The sequence below is a fragment of the Patiria miniata genome, unplaced genomic scaffold, assembly GCF_015706575.1.
Source record: "Patiria miniata isolate m_02_andy unplaced genomic scaffold, ASM1570657v1 HiC_scaffold_7, whole genome shotgun sequence".
NCBI lineage: Eukaryota > Metazoa > Echinodermata > Asteroidea > Valvatida > Asterinidae > Patiria > Patiria miniata.
In genome coordinates this window covers 34,343,777-34,364,175 of record NW_024037074.1, presented here as the reverse complement: position 1 = coordinate 34,364,175, position 20,399 = coordinate 34,343,777, and the positions used below count along the sequence as shown (strand labels likewise).

Below are 20,399 nucleotides of genomic sequence, written 5' to 3'. Positions count from 1 at the left end.
CATTTGATAAGCCCATACACTGCATCTCTGCATCTCAAAATATCAGTCTCTCTAGACAGAAAGTAAGCATGATTTCTTTGCTCTCAAGTTCCATCCATTTTGATGGAGGAAAAAACAAACAAACAGTTAATGTTACCGTTGGGAGACTATCTTAAGTCTCTCGTCGTTGGAGGACTGTTTCTTGTCCTTCTTCTCTCGAAAGTACAACTCCAGACATGCCTCCTCAAAATCTCTCAATTTCTCTACCTCCTCTGGAGGCAGGAAAAGCTCTGAGAGAAGAAAATAAAAAGAAAAAGACATGTGAGCCCAAGTGTCTTGGTTGTCTGATTGGTGCGTCCTCAAAGGAAAAAGATGCGGAGGATTGGGAATACGGTTGCGCGTTAATCCATGAGTCTCAGTGCTGCCCCAAACCACCCAAGCAATCTGTGGTTTTGTGGAATTATCATGGAATAAATACAATGTCACACAATGTAAAAGTAAAGTACATTCTGTCACGAGCCAATGTGGCCCATCAGGCCGGCGTTTATCTCCGGTTTCATTAAAGAGTCTTTCTACTCCCCCTGGATGGGATGCTAGTCCACGCAGGTTACTCCCCAGCTAATGCCGGTACCCATTTATATACTCCTGGGTGGAGAGAGGCAAGTGGGGGTCAAGTGGCTTGCCCAAGGACACAACATATGGCCAGCAGCTGGATTCGAACCCCTGACCCTCTGATCATGAGTCACGAGCCCTAACCACTAGGCCACACTCCCCACAATGTAGAATAGATTAACAGGTAGTTTGTGAACTTGGTACCCTAAATTATCATTGCTTTTTTTTTTACATCTTCATAAAGGTGTTCGAGATATAGTAAGTAAAGTTGAAAAACAGCCACAGTTTTTACTTTTGGTACAATTCCATACAGTATTCAAGGTCATTTGTAAAAGGTCATGTGACCTTAAATTGTACCCAACACTCTATCCAAGGGTGCCAGTGCCCTATTAGTTCTTTGTGCTCGTTTTGGATAGATTTTGTGAGAGAGATTTAGACCAATACGGTTAGTATAGCTTCAGACTTAATAGAACAATATTTCAGCAAATGTAATCAGCGGAGGGCCTGCTGGGGGATGAAATTGACCCTCCTAGTCTTTTCATTTCACATATCTTCTATGTTTTGCCTCCACACTTTTGCTCATAGAGTTAGCACCCACACTCCAAAATCCTTTGAGGTAATCTCCCGTGGAGTACGGATGACACTTCAAAATTCCTGCACGATTTATTTGTGTGCTGTTAAGCTCAGGGCAATCAGGATTCTGTCGTGCTTCACTGCTCTCCACAGTGCTTTTTGTGAAGTGACTCTCTGTATGACACAGCTACTTTAACACTTCAAAACCCTTCACCTTAAGGGGTTTTGACGTGTTTTTAGATACTGCACTGAATGTTGATTTCCAAATAAATGTGCTCATGCATATTGCCATTTTGTGGTCATTCAAAACCGCTGCTTCAACCAAAACATCTTATGTCTGTTTTTGTGTCTCTTTTTTTTTCCTCTGACCTCTTCAACCAACAACTCTCCCCCTCCACTTCCCTCCCCAGGATGGACTTACTCAGCCCCTGGTCAATGTTGCTGGGCCGGGACCGCTTGCAGCGACAGACGGCCAACTTGATCAGCTGGTAGAGGTGATTGAAGATGATAAACGGCGGGGCAAGAAACGGCTTCTGCTCATAGTTCATGGTCAGATGGTAGCGCTGGAACTGCCAGAGCTGGCGGGCGATGGAGTTGACAGCGTTGAACGTATTGCTGAAGGAAGGAAGAAATGCAAGCCTTAACCCTTACTCCCTAAGGAATTTTACTAGGAACTTTCCTGAATCTTCTGACATCAAACTGGAAACCAATGGAACATCTCAACTTAAACTTTCTTTTCAAACATAATTTTGAACAGAGAAGTTGTGGGGTTTGAACCCTTGAACTCCGGATTGCCGCTCCCGTGCTCTACCAACTGAGCTATCCAGCCCTCTGTCGACAGTTTCCCATTTTGTCAATGTCTTTGTTGAAGGGGGGTTAGTCAAAAGCCTTCAAGCCAAAAGTCAAAAGCCACATTTTTAGTTTGGACTGAGTTTCAAACATAAGTTTTCTTCAATGATCATATCTTGGCATTTTGAAAGTGACCTTTACCAAAAAGGTACATCTTTATCTCCACAACATAGAAACATACTAAATATTCTCTTTTCAGAAGTATAAAAATAAATGAACATCAACTAAATATTACAGTATTCAGATACTTCTTAAATTGCAAAACTGAATTTTCCATCACTTGGAAATTCAAATAATCCAATACTGATTAAGTTGAATCACCCGACAAATAATGACTTACTTGAATACCGCAATCAAGAGGCTGACCAGTAGAATGATGCTGACTACTAGATATACTGCCATGGCAACGGGGACGGTCCAATGGCCTGGAGGACAGGGGCCCATCTTCGTACCCTCTCCACAAGGAGCTGATGACAAAAATAAAGCAAGTGTAGAGAATCTGTTTCCGATTACGGAATATCAAGTACCGGTATAACTGGTGAAAGGGAGTGCAGTTGAACGTCACTATAACGAACACCACGGGATCTACAGAAATTGTTTGTAGTAGTGATCCTTCGGTATGCTGCCGGTGATCCGGTACTCACTTTTCAATAAACAGCGCCCTTCATAACTTCACCCTGCATGCCCTGGTAGTTACTGAAAGACGACTTTGAACATGTGCCGACTTTTGACTCATGTAATTACACAGTTTTTGAGCTTACTACCTACAGCAATGGGTGGCTTTCCCCTTCTATTCCTTGGGGAAATAAAAGCCACTTGTCGCTCTTTTGTTGACATTTCTCAACAACAACGTTCGGTACGTTTTGTGCGAAAAAAGTGGGAGCCAAGGACGATGTTCGGTATAGCCGAATGTTCGGAATGTTAAGGAGTGACGTTCCACTGTATTTGCAAAAGACTTTTAGGACAAGATTAATGGACAAGATTTTGAAGTGAATTTTGCAATGATATATATTTTTTTGGAGGGGTAAAAGTGATATTTTTAATTTACTAGTAATTTGTGTTAATTGCATTTCGGAATAACTTTAAAATCTAAAAGCTAATTGGTATGTTCAGAAAGATGAATCCTGCACTGATGGTGAGAGATAACCACATTGGAATGTTCCCTGAACTGTCTAAATATTCACATAGACCTTTTAGTGCACACTCTTCTTCAAAAGTCGGATGATGTCAAAAATATTTTCTAACTGAAGCAAATCTGATAACTTTTTTTTTTTTTAGTTTCATATCACACAAAACAACATATTAAATACTACTAATTGTTTTTTTTTTTAAACTGTTCACTTAAATTGTTCAAATGTATGGCAACAAATTTCTGGAAATGTCCCTTGGATCAAATTTTAAGACTAAAAATGTTTACTTTCAGTCAATACAATTTTCAGACAATTGCAATTTCTGACATTATTTCTGTCTTTGCAAATTTACTGAGCATTTGTTGTTTTTTGGTGCCTAATTTGACAATTTACAAAATTAGGAACTTTTCACTGTGAAATGACAGTGGGATGTAAAAAAAACCATAACTTAAATGTTGGTTTGTCTGTTGCTGCTACAAGCATTTCAGTTTTGCAGAATCTGGTCACTATGGTCACTAATGGACATCTTGTGAACTTACGATTGATTTTGTCGGCATAAACTTCTCCATAGATCATGAAGTAGGGTTCTTTAAAAACTTCCCGCAACAGGACCCACGAGAACTCTTCGTTAGGATGGAGGACGGATTGCCGCACCACACCAAAGCCCATCAGGAAAATGATCAGGAGTATGATGAAGTAACACATGTCTCGCATCTAGGAAAGACAAGAGTGAAAACAAAATATGTGAGTGAAATGTAACAAGGGCTCAGTGAAATTTGTTCAAAATTTTGATCAAAATGAGATCGAACAAAAAAATTAAATTGGGTAGGCTTTGAACCTGTAACCTCATGGACACTGTCCTGGGGCTTCACCAACTAAGCTATTCATTCTCTCACTGTGGTGTAAGTTGATGATTCTGAATCAATCACACACGTGGCCATTGTGATTTCCAATGCACTGTACATATATGTACGATATGTTCATATACACATTCGTACCACAATTGAATCTAGTCCAGTTCTGGAGTGTGCCCAAACTTCAAGTAGCGACACCCCCGCTGCGAGAAAAATGGTATGTATTTGTACACACACACATACCAGCAAGAGTACGTACGGCAGATCTTACGTGCAAAGACAACCGACTTTCTTTTTCTCAGTGCTTGCATGCGCGGTACACAATATGCATTGATGTTCGTGTATGAGGCCAACGAGGATAGTCACAACAAGCGTGCACGTGGTGTTCTGATTGTCAAAAGATATAAATGGCGATCGTGCAGTTACAGGACCTGTTCCCTATAATAAGAGAACAAAATTCACTTCTAATTTATATTTACCAAACTAGTTGGCAACATTTACATGTTGAACATGCAGGTAGGTCATAGATAGAGGGCAAGGTTTTGAATTTTTGAGGGGAATTTGGGGGTAAAATGATGATGAAGACAAAACGGAACACGAAAAATAAAGATGGCGATTCGCACGGCACCAACCATAAAACTGCGTACAAAAAACGTAATTTCTAACCCAAGAAACTGTTCAAAATTACAAAACTAGGTGTCATTTAATTGAGAGAAATCTGCTTTAGGTTGAAAAGATAATTTTTGAGTGATAAAAAACAACCTTGACTCTAATTTGATCGAAACTAAAGAGGGGCCCTATACTACAAGATCGCCAAAATAATATTCACATTTTTTTAGCCGGCCTCCGTGCCCCTTCTGCAGATATTATTTGGCCTTAGTGCCCCACCTACTGGCCTTGGTGCCCTCTATAATTTTGCTTCATTCAAGGACAAAGTGGCATTGCACTACAAATTACCAAATTCAAGGCCTGGTGCATGCAAGTTAATTTAAACAAAAGTTACTTAATTTTACAACAATAAAACAAAGCAAGAAAGATATAGACACCACTTCTTTGGCTGTGTACAAAGACTATGGTGAGTCGAGTGCATTTAAAAAAAAAAAAAAAAATATTTTCTAACAAAATTAGAAATGTTTGTCAGTCCCAGATTCCTGTCTTTTCAACATTTTTGCAATGACTGACCTTTACTGAAAAAATATATGATGAAAAAAAGGGGTGTCAGAATGCAACATTCTTTCCCAAAGCGGTACTTGAAAACATTAAAATGTAAAATGATCATCAATTATAGAAAAATACAACCTTCTATCAAAAAACATTTAAATGACACCAATGAATTTTGCAAACTAAGTTATCCCTCCACATCTCCACAGCGGCACACTTATGGACCGATTAAGTTGAGCATAATAAATTAATAAAACTGTCACTTAGAATAGTGGTCAAGGAGAGGGGTTCGTACAGTGGTTCTTCCTCGCCTCCCAGCACTCTGGCCCGGGTTCGATTCCCGCCCAGATCAACATGTGGATTGGGTTTTTAGGCCCAGCCTTTTTTTTTGGTATCTCTGTAGAGTTTAGGAAAACTCATTTATTCAATTCCAAAACCAACGTCAAATAACAGTTCCAAAGCGAAAACATATAATAATAAATCTGTAAACAGAGTAATTGATGAACAGGGAAATTTAACAAAATAAATCATGTGAAAAAAATTAAATATATATATACATTGTACGTTTACGTATCCTAAAAGTTTCTAAATAATATGATCATAGCACATACTGAAAAAAATTAATAAAGAAAAATGAAAATCTATATCTGTAAAAATATCTACAACGTAGGTACAAAAAATTGACTGAGATTCACATGGATCTCAAAAAGGAAATTTAGAATAAAAATCAATCAGCCAGGAAAATACAAACAAAGCAAGTCAAAAAGCAAAGAGGAGCTTGTCAACAATTTTACCAATGGCGTTATTCTTAAGATACCGTTTCTGAAAATCTTTGCCATCTAATCTGCTTTTTTCAAAGTGAACAAAACGCTTCAGCTTAGTTTTGAATCTTTGCAGCATATCAACATGGGAGTCACTATAGTTTATCAAAATGGCACATCGCGAATGCCAAATAAAGTTACATAAAACACAGTTGTCGTCTTCGGTGATACCTATTCTGTTAAGCCAAGTTTTCGTTGGGATAATGCGATGTTTAATTTTATACCAGATGTCCATTTCGTCGTGGTCAAGGTTCTTATTATTTCCCCGTTTCCAAAAAGTAGTCCAGTCTAAATCAGTCCGAACCTGATTCTGTGGGTTTTCTCCAGAATGTTCTTCTAGGATTTTTACCCCCACATCTAAATCTAACATTTCTTTATTGTGTTCTCTCCAATAGGTTTCTTCTAGCTTGTGGGCTACAATGCCATGGGTGCTTCTGAGGGATCCTCCGTTTCATTTACAGAAAAAAAAAAAAATGAACAACAATAATACATGCACTATACTGACCATTTTGCCAATCATGTTGACGAAGGGTCCCAGGTAGATGTTGACGCTGAGTATCTCCAGCACCTTGAGGTACCACATGATGATGACCACACAGTAGATGACCCGTCCAGCGGACTTAGTGGCCGGAGCAAACCTGAAGCCCATCCCAATCAGGAAGAAGGTGATGGCCAGGGCCTCATGGAGGTGCCAGTAGGAGGAGTAGAAGACTCGCAGCTTGAGGGACAGGCGGGTTGGTTCGGAGGCTAGAATCTGAAGGAAAAAAAAGAAAAAATAATCCAAACAAAAAACAGTTGTTGTCAAGACTTCTCAGTAAATATTACAACCATTTCGCTTCGGAGAGACAAGTGGGTAGGTTCCTATGCTTGGGATTTTACACAGGGAACATTGCTGTCTCAATTCGGGCGATTCACAATGCAGTGCGCCACCAAGAGTTTACCATGGAGAGTCCAGTTTCGAGTTTACGGTCATTCACCTACAAAACTACTGACCGGAAAAACTAACAATTTCAAATGTCCCGCGCTGCGAATTTGTCGACCATCTCTCACAATAAGCACTGGGAAAAATTAACTCTCCGTGGCAAACTCTTGGTGGCGCACTGCATTGTGAATCGCCCGAATTCAGACAACGGGCATTTACCTGACACGTATTAAAACTTTGTACAGGGCGAGTAAAAAAAAAAAATGAAACCCAAATGTCGGGACTATTGTTTTAGTGAAGTTCTGCATGTAGCACTTTCAAAATCTAGGATATGAAAGCCCAATTCATAAGCTTTCTTTTAGTACACGAATCATTCAAATCTCTCATGTACTTTTCAAGTTACGGAATTTTAAACACAAGTATCATTTTAGAGTTCTGTCCACAGATCACAAAAAAGATAAGTGTTCTTTCATCAAAACAAAAACAACTCACACACATCCCTATCTGAGTCACAAAAACACTCCTATGTGAAATTTTAAATAGCAAACTATGTGCCAAAGAGCTGTCCACAAAGTTGGAAACAAAGTGTTGGAGGAAAAACAATTCTTGACATGTTTTTGGAAGGAATGGATAACTCAACCAACAGAGGAACTGTGTAGTCATGCATACTGCAATTCATACCATAGAAGATACCTCTACGCAGACCAAATTGTCCACTTTGTGCTAAAAACTTCCATGTTATTTGAAACTTTTTTAACTCAAAGACTTTAATTTACACAAATGACTGATGTTCTGAGATGGGGGGGGGGAGGGAATGAAATATCCACGAAATAAACCACAGGGTTTGAGGGTCACCGAGGGTAAGGTCTTCGGTACATATGCATGTTTATATTTGCCTAAAGGCCCCCTTAAATACCACTTTTTTTTGTTCTAGGTAAAAACATGCTTGAGCAAAACGGCAGGTATTCTAGCATTTTGAAAGGGATTCTTTTAAAATCAAAAATCAGGAAAAATCCAGGGAACAAAATCTTGAAATCAGGAAAGATCCTGACAAATCTCAGCCCCACAGCTTACCTCTCGGACGTGTTCCATCCCCGAGGTGACAATGTAGCAGATGACAAGATACTCATAAAATGCTGGAAAGTCTGGTAACTTGACTAGCACCATGTAGTTATACAGGACCATGAAACCAAAGAAAAACATCTGAAAAGGACAGCAAAAAAAAAAAAAAATCAGCAAGATTTTAATACTTCCCTTGTTGTCTTAAGTGGCAATGCTTGTATGCAAAATGAATTTGTTTCTGTATGTTTTCCTGTTAACCCATATGCACCTGTACTACATTGTATTACATTGTGTTTATTCACTGAAGAATCAATAAACCATGGAGCACTCAGATGGTTCAGGGGCTACAGTGAGTAATAGGCAGGGCGGATTCAGGTGCTAGGGACTAAAGGGTACAGCAGCTTGATCCTAAAAATCTTGTACTAATTTGATGAACATTTTTTTTTTATTGAAAATTGCAGATGAAAACCAAAATTCATTATACTTTGAATACTGCATACTTTGCATTGTTATTCCTTGTGCCCTGAAAGTTTTTTTTTCACAACAATGTACACCACATATTTTTATTATAAGAAATTTGAATTACTTCTAAAACACACCCCCAAACAAAAAAAACCCCAAACAAACAAACAGGATATATACATTAATATGAATAATTAGGTACCCAGGAGTAACTAGACATCAATGATTGAGTAACAAAATATCTAGAAGTAACAATGTATGTAGAAATTTCTAAGTACCTAGAGATCTAGAGTGTGGCCTAGTGGTTAGGGTTCGTGACTCATGATCAGAGGATCAGGGGTTCGAATCCAGCTACTGGCCATATGTTGTGTCCTTGGGCAAGCCACTCCCACTTGCCTCTCTCCACCCAGGAGTGTAAATGGATACCAGCATTAGCTGGGGAGTAACCTGCAATGGACTGGCATCCCATCAAGGGGGAATAGTTACTATTTTGAGTCGTTTCATGCCACTGAAACCAGAAATAAATGCCAGCCTGATGGGCCACATTGGCTCGTGACAGACTTTACTTAGAGATCTAAAATCATCTAATGCTGACCGAACTCATTTGCAATAGGTTTCTTTGAGGGCACAAAAGGAATGTCCGGTGTCACGGTCTCACTTCTCTGGCGTGCCAGCTTCTCCGGGTGGATTTGGCGGATAATTGAGCACGTTACAGTGCACGTTACATGAGCACTATTCATGCTCATGTGTCCGCTGTGCTAACTTTTCCTCGGGCTGTGGTGTTGTTGTAAAGTCTACCAGTCCATACAGACAGTAAGGGACACCCAAGAATGCGTCATGTAACACTTCCTGTGGGTCAAGTCATTGCGTGTGCGTTGAGGAACTTAATTAAGAAGCGTGTTCCTTGCTCGGTCGTGGTCCATCACATGCATGTCCAATTTGCAACCACGTTCAACCACGGTTTAAAATAAATGTGCATCCTTCAAGTCTTTTTTTGGTTATTAGGATGTTGGGAGTTAATTGCGCGCCCCACCATGCCTAGGTCTGGATTCGATGGTACCCTGTGACATATACATACAAACATCCTAACTTCTTACGTGCACCAGTACAACCCCAAAGAACTCAGCACACACATAAAGTTGGCGAAAGTGAACACTACTGCGCAATTTTGTGCATGCGTGTTGAAGTGAAATTTCCAACTTGGAGAAGCTAGCACGCCAGAGAAGTGAGACCGTGACACCGGGATCGGAACACAGTCAAACAAAAGTCACATCATGTCAGCACTAACAGGGGATGAACAGTGACAAGGACATGTATGTTTTCAAATGAACACATGGTCAACTGTTATTTATGGTGTTTGCTACAGTCATATAATGAGAGAAACTCTCAGTGCACATGTTCCAGTTACGTATTGAATTGTTGGGACTTAACTGCAAGTCTGGATCAGAAGAAGTGATAATGCTTACCGTGTGAGCCCAAAACTTTGTCATAGGGGCGCGGTAGAACTCGTACAGCTTCTTGCCCAGTCGGAGTTGCTTCCGCGGAGGGGAGATCGATGAGGTCATGAGGTCAGAGGTTATCTGCGGGGAGGCGGGCTTGAGGGGCTGGGTGACCTTACCGTCTAGCGACTGCATCTGTAAAGGCCATCAGAGTTATCAAGGTAAGGAAAGGAAATTGAAATCAGGCCATAAAAATATGCAGTGGTCCGCTGGCATGAGTTCAGTGACTTAAGAATTGGTATGGCGCTTTCTACATGACAAAACTTCTGTAGACGAGCAGTGTAGTTGTTTTCACACTCATTATTATCATTAGCAAAGTCTTCACTGGAAGACCAATTTATAGAGTTTATCTTTAAAACAAATTTTGGTTTTTCATTTAACATGTACACTTATAACAATAAACAAGAACGTTCTTGTAATTTATTTCACCCTTATCAAATAAAACCCTTATTCAGTCCAAATTTGAGTTAGTGTTTCTCTTGAACAAATTCTGTTTTGGTAAAAGCTTTGAACTACTAGTTCTGAAGTCTTGTAAATTTTAACTCAAAACTTAATCCCTGAAAAGGGTCCTGCTTATTCCATTTCCCCCTGGAAAAATAGTTGGTTTATCTCATCTCAACTGGCCCAATTTGTACTGGGCACTTGGGGTCCTTATTTTCTAGAGATGGTACTCAATGGGTTTTGAAAGATTTTTATCTCCAATTTTGTGGTGTGGGGGATACATTCTCCTTATGCCTCTCCTTCCCTCCCCCATGGTCATGCCACTGACCAGTCAGCTCCTTACCCCAACTGACAAAGGGGAAGGGGGTTTGAAATTGGGAAGTGGGAGTGGGTGACAAGGTGGGTGTGGGCCGTGGAGTGCTGTGGCCTCGTGGTCTGGAGCATTGAATTCACGGTCTGCAGGTAATTCCGTGGGTTGTGGGTTCGAGTCCAGCCTGCGGCTACAGTGCGTGTGCCCTTGGGCAAGGCACTTTGTCACTCATTGCTTCTCTCCACCCAGGAGCAAATGGGTACCTGTGAGGGCAGAGGTGGTTATTGTTGTTGATTTAAGCTGCTTTGCGCCGAAATGGCAGCATCGAGCTATACACTCCCCAGGGAACTGAGATGGTATTTGGAATGTTTCATTGGCCCAATGAGCAGGTAATAATAAGCACTTTGTATCCTTTGGCAATTTGGCGCTCAATAAGTCCTGTTATTATTATTATTTTAGGCCACCCCTTCCCCCTGACTAGTCCATTCCTTACCCCTACTCCATCCTCCTCATCCTCCTGCAGATGATGGAATGACGTCTGGGAGCCGCTCATCACGTCCTCTTCCCCTTCCTCTGAGTCTGAGTCAGCCAGGTCATGCATGTGCTCCTCTAAGGTCTGGGGCATCAGCTGCAGCTCCTCCTTGCTCTTGAAGCTGACCACGCCAAAGATGGCCAAGGGGCAGAGCAGGGCCAAGATGACCTGAGGAGGGAGATGAAGATCATGAAAATGGTGCTGTGCAAGGTTTTTGAAAGTTTGTATGGAACACGATCTTTTCTGTTACTTTCCTTGCACACATGCAACAAATTCCTTATTCTGGGAAGGAAAACCAACAATTTTAATGTGCACATGTACAGTTAAAATTCTGAAGTAGCTTATTCAAAGAGAGCCATGAAATATTTTTTTAAAGACAGACACTAACGTGGAGACGGCTGGCGAGCTTGCCACCCTTATGGCGGACCGGAGGGAGTGGGGCAGTCGTATCGGAGCCCGGCTGTGGCCGACTTGATGGTGGTGATGATGATGAAATAGACTGAACCATTTTCTGAGGTAGCACTGCAGTGGCCCCGGGCTCGCGTGAGTCGCGCTCAGGTAGTATGCATGCACTCCGGGCTTCTTCCACCAATGGTGTTACCAAAATACGTGTGCACCTCGCCTTTAAGAACGCGTGCAGTGCGCGCAAGAGCATGGCACGCGTGAGTTCCTTTGGGCTCCTTCCACCAATGGTATTACCAAAATACGTGAGCACCTCGTCTTTAAGAACGCGTGCGGCATGCGCATAAGCATGGCAACACTTCAAAAATGGCTTCTTATTTTGCTCGCCGGATTACAATACAGGGTTTCAGGTGGCATTTATAATATATTATGCTTAACTTTTCCTTGAGACGAAGCTAAATGGACCATGCGGGATTTGTCATCAGCTCCACACACTTTTGGTTTGTGTCTTGAATGAGCTGAGAAATGTTAACAGGGTGACTATTCCACAGACTTGGGACAGCAGTACAGAGATATCTGTCCCCCTTTACCAGCAAGATGTCGGTACAGCCAGACGATGCTTGTTGGCACTGTAGGAATGACATGAAGGACAGATTGACTCACCCTCAGGTTGATGTATTTAGTGGTGACCATTCCCCCAAGCCACAAATCACTCATGAGTCTCTGGCAGCATGGATGGGCCAGGAAATCCCGATGCTGGCCAGCGGCCGCCAGACTCAGCGAGGTGTGCTTGCTCCAGTTGTCAAGCTGGACGGTGATCAGCTGGATGGTGATGTCATCGTCCACACGGTAGCAGTGGTCCAGGAGCTCCACTGACAACTGCTGAAACTCTCTACATGAGGGGCAATTCATCAAATCAATTTATAGATTTACATTTTCTTGACTGTATGAGGTAAAAATATGGACTCTTACTAGAACGAAAGATGGCACTATGGGACACTCAATACTGGGAATGAAGATTGTAAAAAATTCAGACATGAAAATGCGCAAAACAAAGAACAGTCTAACTTCTTTCATGCTGCATGAGTGAAGTATCTCAACAGAATCATTTCATTTTTTTTCTTACCACATGAGTTTCTAAATAAGTCATATTTTTAAAAAGTTGGACACGTGCCAGTCTAAATTGTAGGCTTCAAATTCACATCACTCCAACTCTCCTTGAGAACTATACAAATTGAGACCTCAAATTTGACTGGTGGAATGCTCTGGATCTCATGATTGCCTTATAGACATTTTGAAGAATTTTGTTGGCCGAAGAGAGAGTTTGTTTTATTTTGTTCTGTATAGTTTCTTGCACTTGGGGTCCCAGTCTAGAAATACCATGTGGAGATAATTTAGGTGGTTTCTCCAAACATTGGTTTTGGCCCCAATTACAGCCTTGTCTCTTGCTGTTGAATAATTTTAAAATCTTTTCATATGTCTAGGGGTGTGCATTTACAGGTAATATGTGAACCAGGTACCCGATTAAAAATGGATACCCGGGTACCCAACCCCACAATTCAGATCTCGGAAGTTGCTGTTTAGATTGTTCATAAAGGTCTGTACGATAATCCAGCAAGATAGTGAGCATAGCTTTACGGTCTAAACTGCAACTTTCACGAGCGTCATACACGTGAATAATGCTCTGTTTTCCCAATTTAACCTGGGTTTCATTTTGAAAATTCCCCACAAAAGCATATTCAAAACCTTTCTTTTTCACTGTCTAAAAAGTTACTAAGTAATTTGTAAAGTTGGTTACGGGTAGCCGATCCCATAATCTGGAACCGGTTCCTGACATCAGCGGTCGGGTACTCGGTACCCGGTTCACCACCCTATTATAATGTCTAAACCCAATTGACATATACAGTATATCTAAACCTCATATTGTAGGATTCAAGATTTCTGAAGCAAAAAGATCCGAGTCAGAGTCCCCCACGTAAGGGGTCCGGAAAATTTCCTAACAATTGTCTGAATGTAGCTGCTTGATTTGGACTCACTCTGAGTACTTGCGTAGCTCGTCCCCAATCTCCATCTCCATATTGACGATATCTGCCGTCTTAGCCAGCTCCTTGTACAGCTTGCTAGCTACCAACCCCTTGGCCATAGCCTCCTCATCCTGCTCCCACATGAACAGTGCCATCCGCTGTCGGCCCATCAACACTGCCCAGACAAACAGCTCGTTGAAGGGAAAGTTTAAGGTGTCTGTGAACTTGTTGATGTTCTCGTTGTTCTGGATGTTCTCCGAGATGAAGTTGAAGGACAAGCCCTGGAAGGAGTTAATTTTTAAAATTTGGGTTGTATTTTTGGATGAACAAAAATGGAAAGCTTTTATTTCACTCTATTTGAATAGCTTGAAACTCGATCCAAGACTGGGTGACTAGTGACTTATAATGGCTTGTGAGAACGTGTAAGTAACTTGTGATGACTTGTAAGACGTCTGCACTAGAAAGCAGGAGGTCGTGGGTTGGAGTCCCATCCAAGTGGTTTTTTCCATCTTTCACTCCGGAGGTAACACACTGAGTATACAGCGTTTATACGAGGGTGAACGGCAAAATCTAATTTTGATTTACATCGCCCCGAGGCAAATTCATCTTATGAATTGTGAGAACTTGTGATGACTTGTGCGGACTTGTGATGGACTTAACTATAACACAAATATAGGCTCCAAGCACAAGACACTACTGATTAAAGGGAATGTACAACATTTGCTTTTGCAGGAGGATTAGCATGTTATATAAAATATTGTTAAACTGACTTGTTTCATGTTTTGGGCTTGTAGATGCTGGAAAAACCAAGAAAACCTATCATGTTCTTGTAGTCTGGTTCCCCGACCCCACTTAAGATGAAACAAAGCAATTAATACACTTTGGGGAATTGTAAAGTCAGAGAATCAGTCTAGCAGGCTTGTACCCCTTCACAGGTGTGTGATCAATTGCAAAGAAAAGTCAGAATAACTTAATATGAAAAATTAAGGTCGTCCGACCAGCATTGGAAAAATACAGTTTTTCTTGAAAATGTCAGCACACCAGGAGCCACGGTTTTACAGGATGCTTTAGACTGTCATTCCCTAACAATTCAGTAAAGTATTTCGTGATAATTTGATCATTTCGTTTTTTGACGTTTGCAAATGTTGTATTTTCCCTTTAAACAGTTTTTAATGGAGATGTTCACAGGTCAACCATATGTCAGACAAAAAGTCAAATTGCAAGTAACAGGAATTAACAACATTGGCAAAGGAAGGACTTATATTTGAGGAAGTATACCGAGCATTTACTGTGAAGGTTATGAGCTCGTTTAACTCTCCTATGCAAACATACATTCTGTGCCAAGTTGTCCTTTCAGTCAAAATCAATCAAGTGACTGTTTTTACCAGTTAAGAACTCCCAACCTACATAAAGCAGGTGATTGATAAGCCAGCTGTGCCTACCACTTGCCTGCTTTTGTCTGTTGACTGCATTTGTCTGTTGACTGAAATATGATCTGACTGTTGGTGACTAACCAGTGTAAAAGGCATGGCAGGGGAAGTGGATGGACTTTTGACCATCTGATCAGACAGCAGGAGGGTTAACTATTGAAATGTATATATCATTCAATCAGCTGTACAAATTATCATCTGTACATTTCATAAATAAAAAAAATTTGCTTATTTTGACACTATTTAGTTTTCACTTCTCCTGGTTTCAAATAATTTGGATTGTATTTTCTTGTCTGAATAGCCTGTACATACCCGCTTGATTGTGGTTTGGTAGAGGGCCTTAAATCGTCGCTCTTTGAATGATGACTGGTAGGTGCCACCCATCAGACTTTCCATGGCCAGGCCCACGTCATATAACGTGTACCTCTGGATGTAATTCACCTGTAATATTAAGTAAAGTATGCTTTCAACTTATCCTATATTTGGGGCAATGGATCTCAAAAAGGTCTTTAAAGGTCTCAAAAATGTACCACAAAGATTTGGGCTCTTTAAAACACACTTTTCCTGGACATTGAATGTTGACTCAGATATGTTAATATTCATTTATTACATAATGAACCCTCTAGGCTAGTTATTTAAATAATTGGTAAACATAGGATGTTTTGAAGGGTCTCGGAAAGTCGCAACTACACACTGGTCTCATTGGGTAGATGCGGTTAACTTGACGACATAGGGTCAAGACTTATATGTGCACATAACACATGACCACGAAATGTGTACATATTGATTACGGGAAAAGTGCACTGATATCAATGCATTGTGAAGTCCGCAATTCCTTCTGAAGATTTTGTGAACCGGATTAGTGTTTACCAGTACCCATCGTCACTCCCAACAAATATAAGCTGGATGGAATCATGAGCATCAAAATAATAATAGTAGAAATTATAATAATAAAATAATTTGTTAATCAATTGAAACTGTATCTTACCTGCTTGATATCTCTGATGAGATGATGGAGTAATGTGGTAGGCCCAGGTCTCTATGGAAACACAAGCATGACAAAGAAATGTTACTAAGAGAAGAGAAAAGCTGTTTTAGAACTACATGAAAAATCTGTAATTGCTTTCATTTCAATTTATTGTTTACTTCTAGCAAGGGGTCCAGAACCGCTAAAAGAGATTTTATAAAGAACACTGTGATGTTGCCAAAAATGTTACACCCCAACAGATTTAAACCCCCCCCCCCCCAAAAAAAGAGCTCTAGCTTCGAAAAAAAATACTGAAGAATCAAGTTTATAGAAAAATCATATCAAAACACGGACTGTTAACAAATCAGCAAACAATCATCTGGTTTCTCCCCAATTTTCCCGTTTACCCTGAAGACCCTGAAAATACAACAGCTGATCTCTAAAAGGAGAAACTGTTGACTAAAGCTTACTGACCGTGTTGTAGAGTTCCTCCAGTCTAGCGATGGTCAGGAATTTTTGCATGTTGACTCCGTTGTCCTTGAGAAGCTTGACAAACTCCACCTTGTCTTGGATCAGGGCTTCCATCATGATGTTCTCCAGCACATTCTCCTGAAGACAGAGTTGATGGAACAAGGTCAGACATTTTTAATTTCTCTGTTGATTTTTTTCTTAACAAATTAAAATATATGAAGTCTTTACGGACTCTGTGCATCAGTATACCCTTGGTAGTAAAACTGCAAAATACAACTTTCAGCAATAGATACTTCAACAATTTTTTTTGTCGTGTGCCAACACTTAGCCATCATGCAAAGACACTATGCGTTTGTTCAAATAATTAAAACTCAAGTGTGCATGAAATTGAGATTATTTATACCTCTTGCTTTGTTTTTAACAATACATTTGTTATCTTTGTCCATTTTGTTCAGTGGAACTGCATGGCATTATTACAATAGACTGTCTATATCCATATGTTCATGATATACCATATCAAGTGTTACATGCCCTATTCATCCAGGTAGTAAAGTAAATAATGCCAATTTCGCCACAACAAACTCATGTTGAAGAGCAGGACGACATGGTACTAAAACTGCAATGCAAGTGAGGATCACTATTGTAGTCAAGGCCATTGCAAGTCCATCACAAGCCCATCATAAGTCCTCACAAGCCCATCACAAGTCCATCAAAAGTCCAGTCACAAGACCAGTCGCAAGACCAGTCGCAAATCATACAGTCTCTGCTTCTCCTGGGTACTGCAACAATCTCCGCTATGGGATAAGTAAGTTGCAGGCGCGTGGTGGCTAGTGGACGCTAATGATGGGCCCCACTTATTAAAGATGACATCTGGATGTCGCCAAGATTGGTCTTGAAGGTTTGAACAGTTGCGGCTTCCCTTATGTTAGCAGGCAGGTGATTCCACTCCACAAGGATCCTTGGTATGAAGGAGAACTTGAAGCAATCTTTCTGTTCACATGAATGGGCAAAGGAGATTGTAGAAGATTTTCATGTTGCTATTCCTCCTCCCTCTGATTTAGCCCGGTAATGGTTTTTGTCATCTGCTACTTAGTGGTGAATGGACTTGTGCAACAGTGTGAATCTATAGATGGCTCTGCGCTCCTCCAGTGATTTCCACCCCAAATTTGTGATCATTGAAGAGACGCTACTTTTCCGTCGGAAGTCTTTACACACAAATCTTGCGATGACTGCATGCTAGTGACGTAAAATTTGTGTCATAACTTGGTATAGGCCTATGTGTGTCTCAAGTCAAGTCACAAGCTATTCCAATGAACTGTGATGAAGGTATTCCTTTGTCCTTGGTCATCCCCTATTACTTGTAACCGACTTGTGATTTACTTGTAGACGGACTGTGGTAGACTTGTGACGGGCATAACTACAACATTGCTGAAAATGTAGCGTGCTACTTACCGGCCAGTCCCGGCCGTGCACAAATATCTGTGACTTGGCGATATCAGCCCGGTTCCAGGTCAGACAGAGACTGAGCTGGTCTACGTAGGAGCGCGTCTGTGCCTTGAGGAGTGCCGTCAGGATGGCGACGTCGATGTCAATGTCATCCTCGCTCAGACAAAACAAGGTGATCTGGAACAGACCCAAACAATTCTGACTTTGTTTAGTAAAAGTGCTTGCGCAGTCAGAACAAGATTTCAATAAAAGTGATTAAAAGACTCATTAGATTCTAACAAATAATTATACACATGGGGAGTAGAATAGGTAAAAAAGTATTGATGATAATGACTATGTCAAATAACTTCTTTTGTGTTTTTGAGATAAGGCCAACAAAAAAAATACCTCGGTCTCTGGTCAGCGCGCGTCGATTTTAATCATGCGCGTCAACCTTTTTTTTCTTCTTCAAATTAACACGGAAGCTACAACAGCGCCCTCTATTGCCGCACCTCCTCAAATTTTTGTACCAAGGAGCACCAAGGAATGGGGAAATTGCACCAAGGCAAATGATAAAGGGCACCAAGGCAAATTATGGAGGACACCAATGTATAATGAGGACACAAAAAAGCAAAATAGTACCCACCTTGTCTGTACAATTCAAGCTTGAAAAAAATAAAAACTGCGTCGCCGCATTAATTCCGGAACTTCGGTCTGACTAGAGACCGATCATTTAATTTTTTTGGGCCTAATCTCAATATTTAATCCCAGGATTTGAAACAATGTAGTTGCTGACGACAAGGTAACTTTAAATGATCTACTCCAAAAATATTCACATCACATTTTTGCAAAAATGTCGGGCCTGGGCGAATGAATTCTGTTCAGAAGTGGCCCTTCAACTGACAGGGGCAGACACTCTGAAAATTGAATGGTACACTCCTTTAAAAATGTGTAAGGTGTGAAAACAATTTCAAGGACTGAATTAAAAACAATGCCTTTTTGAATTGGCCCTTAAAGACTTTTAAGGGCCTGCTGACACTACAAGTGTACATTCTTCATGGTTGTGAGATATACTGCTGAGCTTAGAGTCCTGAGTGATTTTGTATATTTTCAAAATACTGCAAGATGAATTTGTTCACTACCGCATGATATGCTGTTAGGGATGCCAGTTGGTTTTGGCAACCTGGGCCGGAAAAAAATGTGCAACGATCGCAATACGCCATATCACCCGTGGTATGTTCATATATGTATTTATGTCGACAATGAAAGTACAATACATACATTCATGTATTGCGCTAGCGCAAATGAACCGAGACTCACACATCAGTACACTTGGCTTTTAAACTATCGTTCACCGCACAGTGTGATTGCAGTAGGTCTATGCAGTAAAATCTATGCTTAACCCACGTGTTATGTGCATGTACAGTATGTCGACAATCAAAGTACAATACGGTACATAGAATCATGTATCATGCTAGCACAAATGATCCCAGACTCGCACACCAGTACACTTGGACTTTTAAATTATCGTTGGTGGTGACGTGTAATTGCGATGAGTCTATGCAGTAAAACCCATGCTTAACCCTACCAATTCCCACTCCAACACCAGGGTTTGTTGGAATCTGTCAGGATGAGTACTGCACTAGTAAACCGACTGTGCTTTACGTGGGATTAGGCATACCACAAAAAAGACAGAGTCCAACTGTTTATGTGTACAGCTTACCATATGGTGTTGGGATTTGTAAGGATGAGGAAGGTTCCCAGTAAATCACCCTAGGGAGTTAGGGTTTCTAATGGAGTGCACTCTGTACAAGTCTAGCACACTGACAGCATGTAGCGTGTAACCAATTTGTTTTATTGGCTCATGCGCGACGATCAAACAACACATAACAGATTTTTCGATTGGCTGAAAAATGACTTAATAATAATAATAATAACAGTTTCTTATATAGCGCTTTTAACTAAGATCAAAGCGCTTTACATTATTATTATCCCTAATCATTGGGCCAATTAAACATTCCATATACCATCTCAGCTCCCTGGGGAGTATACAGCTCGATGCTGCCTATTAGGCGCAAGAGAGCTAATTCAATCACAACAACCATCACTGCCCTCATAGGTACCCATTTACTCCTGGGTGGAGAGAAGCAATGAGTGACAAAGTGCCTTGCCCAAGGGCACATGCACCATGACCCCGCCAGGACTCGAACCCACAACCTGCAGCTTTACCCACAGACCACGAATCAGTGCCCTTAACCACGAGGCCACAGCCACAGCCTTGTTTCTTTATTTTTCTTCATGCACACAACACGAGGATTTATTTTCCAGCCTGCAAAGGGATGAAATGCAGGATTACCCCAAAACACACATGAAAAAGCCGGAATACTGACTAGCCAGCATTGCTGCACTATTTTCATTTCCCCTCTCTGTTTCCTCACTTCTGAGTATATTGTCCCAACAGCCTCAGTGTTCA

The 20,399-nt window shown here is 40.8% G+C and overlaps 1 protein-coding gene across 1 annotated transcript in view; it reads right to left on the bottom strand.

Moving 5' to 3' along the window:
* LOC119745291 (transient receptor potential cation channel subfamily M member 1-like) overlaps positions 1 to 20,399 on the bottom strand; it is a 37,080-nt gene that overhangs the window by 7,276 nt on the left and 9,405 nt on the right. The window contains exons 9-22 of the mRNA XM_038221542.1: positions 17,954 to 18,124; positions 16,505 to 16,639; positions 16,052 to 16,102; positions 15,376 to 15,504; positions 13,646 to 13,914; positions 12,273 to 12,501; positions 11,169 to 11,375; positions 9,892 to 10,059; positions 7,976 to 8,104; positions 6,485 to 6,733; positions 3,683 to 3,857; positions 2,354 to 2,480; positions 1,586 to 1,779; positions 137 to 269 (exon numbers count right to left, since the gene is read on the bottom strand). Of these exons, the coding sequence (XP_038077470.1) occupies positions 137 to 269; positions 1,586 to 1,779; positions 2,354 to 2,480; positions 3,683 to 3,857; positions 6,485 to 6,733; positions 7,976 to 8,104; positions 9,892 to 10,059; positions 11,169 to 11,375; positions 12,273 to 12,501; positions 13,646 to 13,914; positions 15,376 to 15,504; positions 16,052 to 16,102; positions 16,505 to 16,639; positions 17,954 to 18,124 (2,366 nt within the window). The remainder of the gene's footprint in view (positions 1 to 136; positions 270 to 1,585; positions 1,780 to 2,353; positions 2,481 to 3,682; positions 3,858 to 6,484; positions 6,734 to 7,975; positions 8,105 to 9,891; positions 10,060 to 11,168; positions 11,376 to 12,272; positions 12,502 to 13,645; positions 13,915 to 15,375; positions 15,505 to 16,051; positions 16,103 to 16,504; positions 16,640 to 17,953; positions 18,125 to 20,399) is intronic.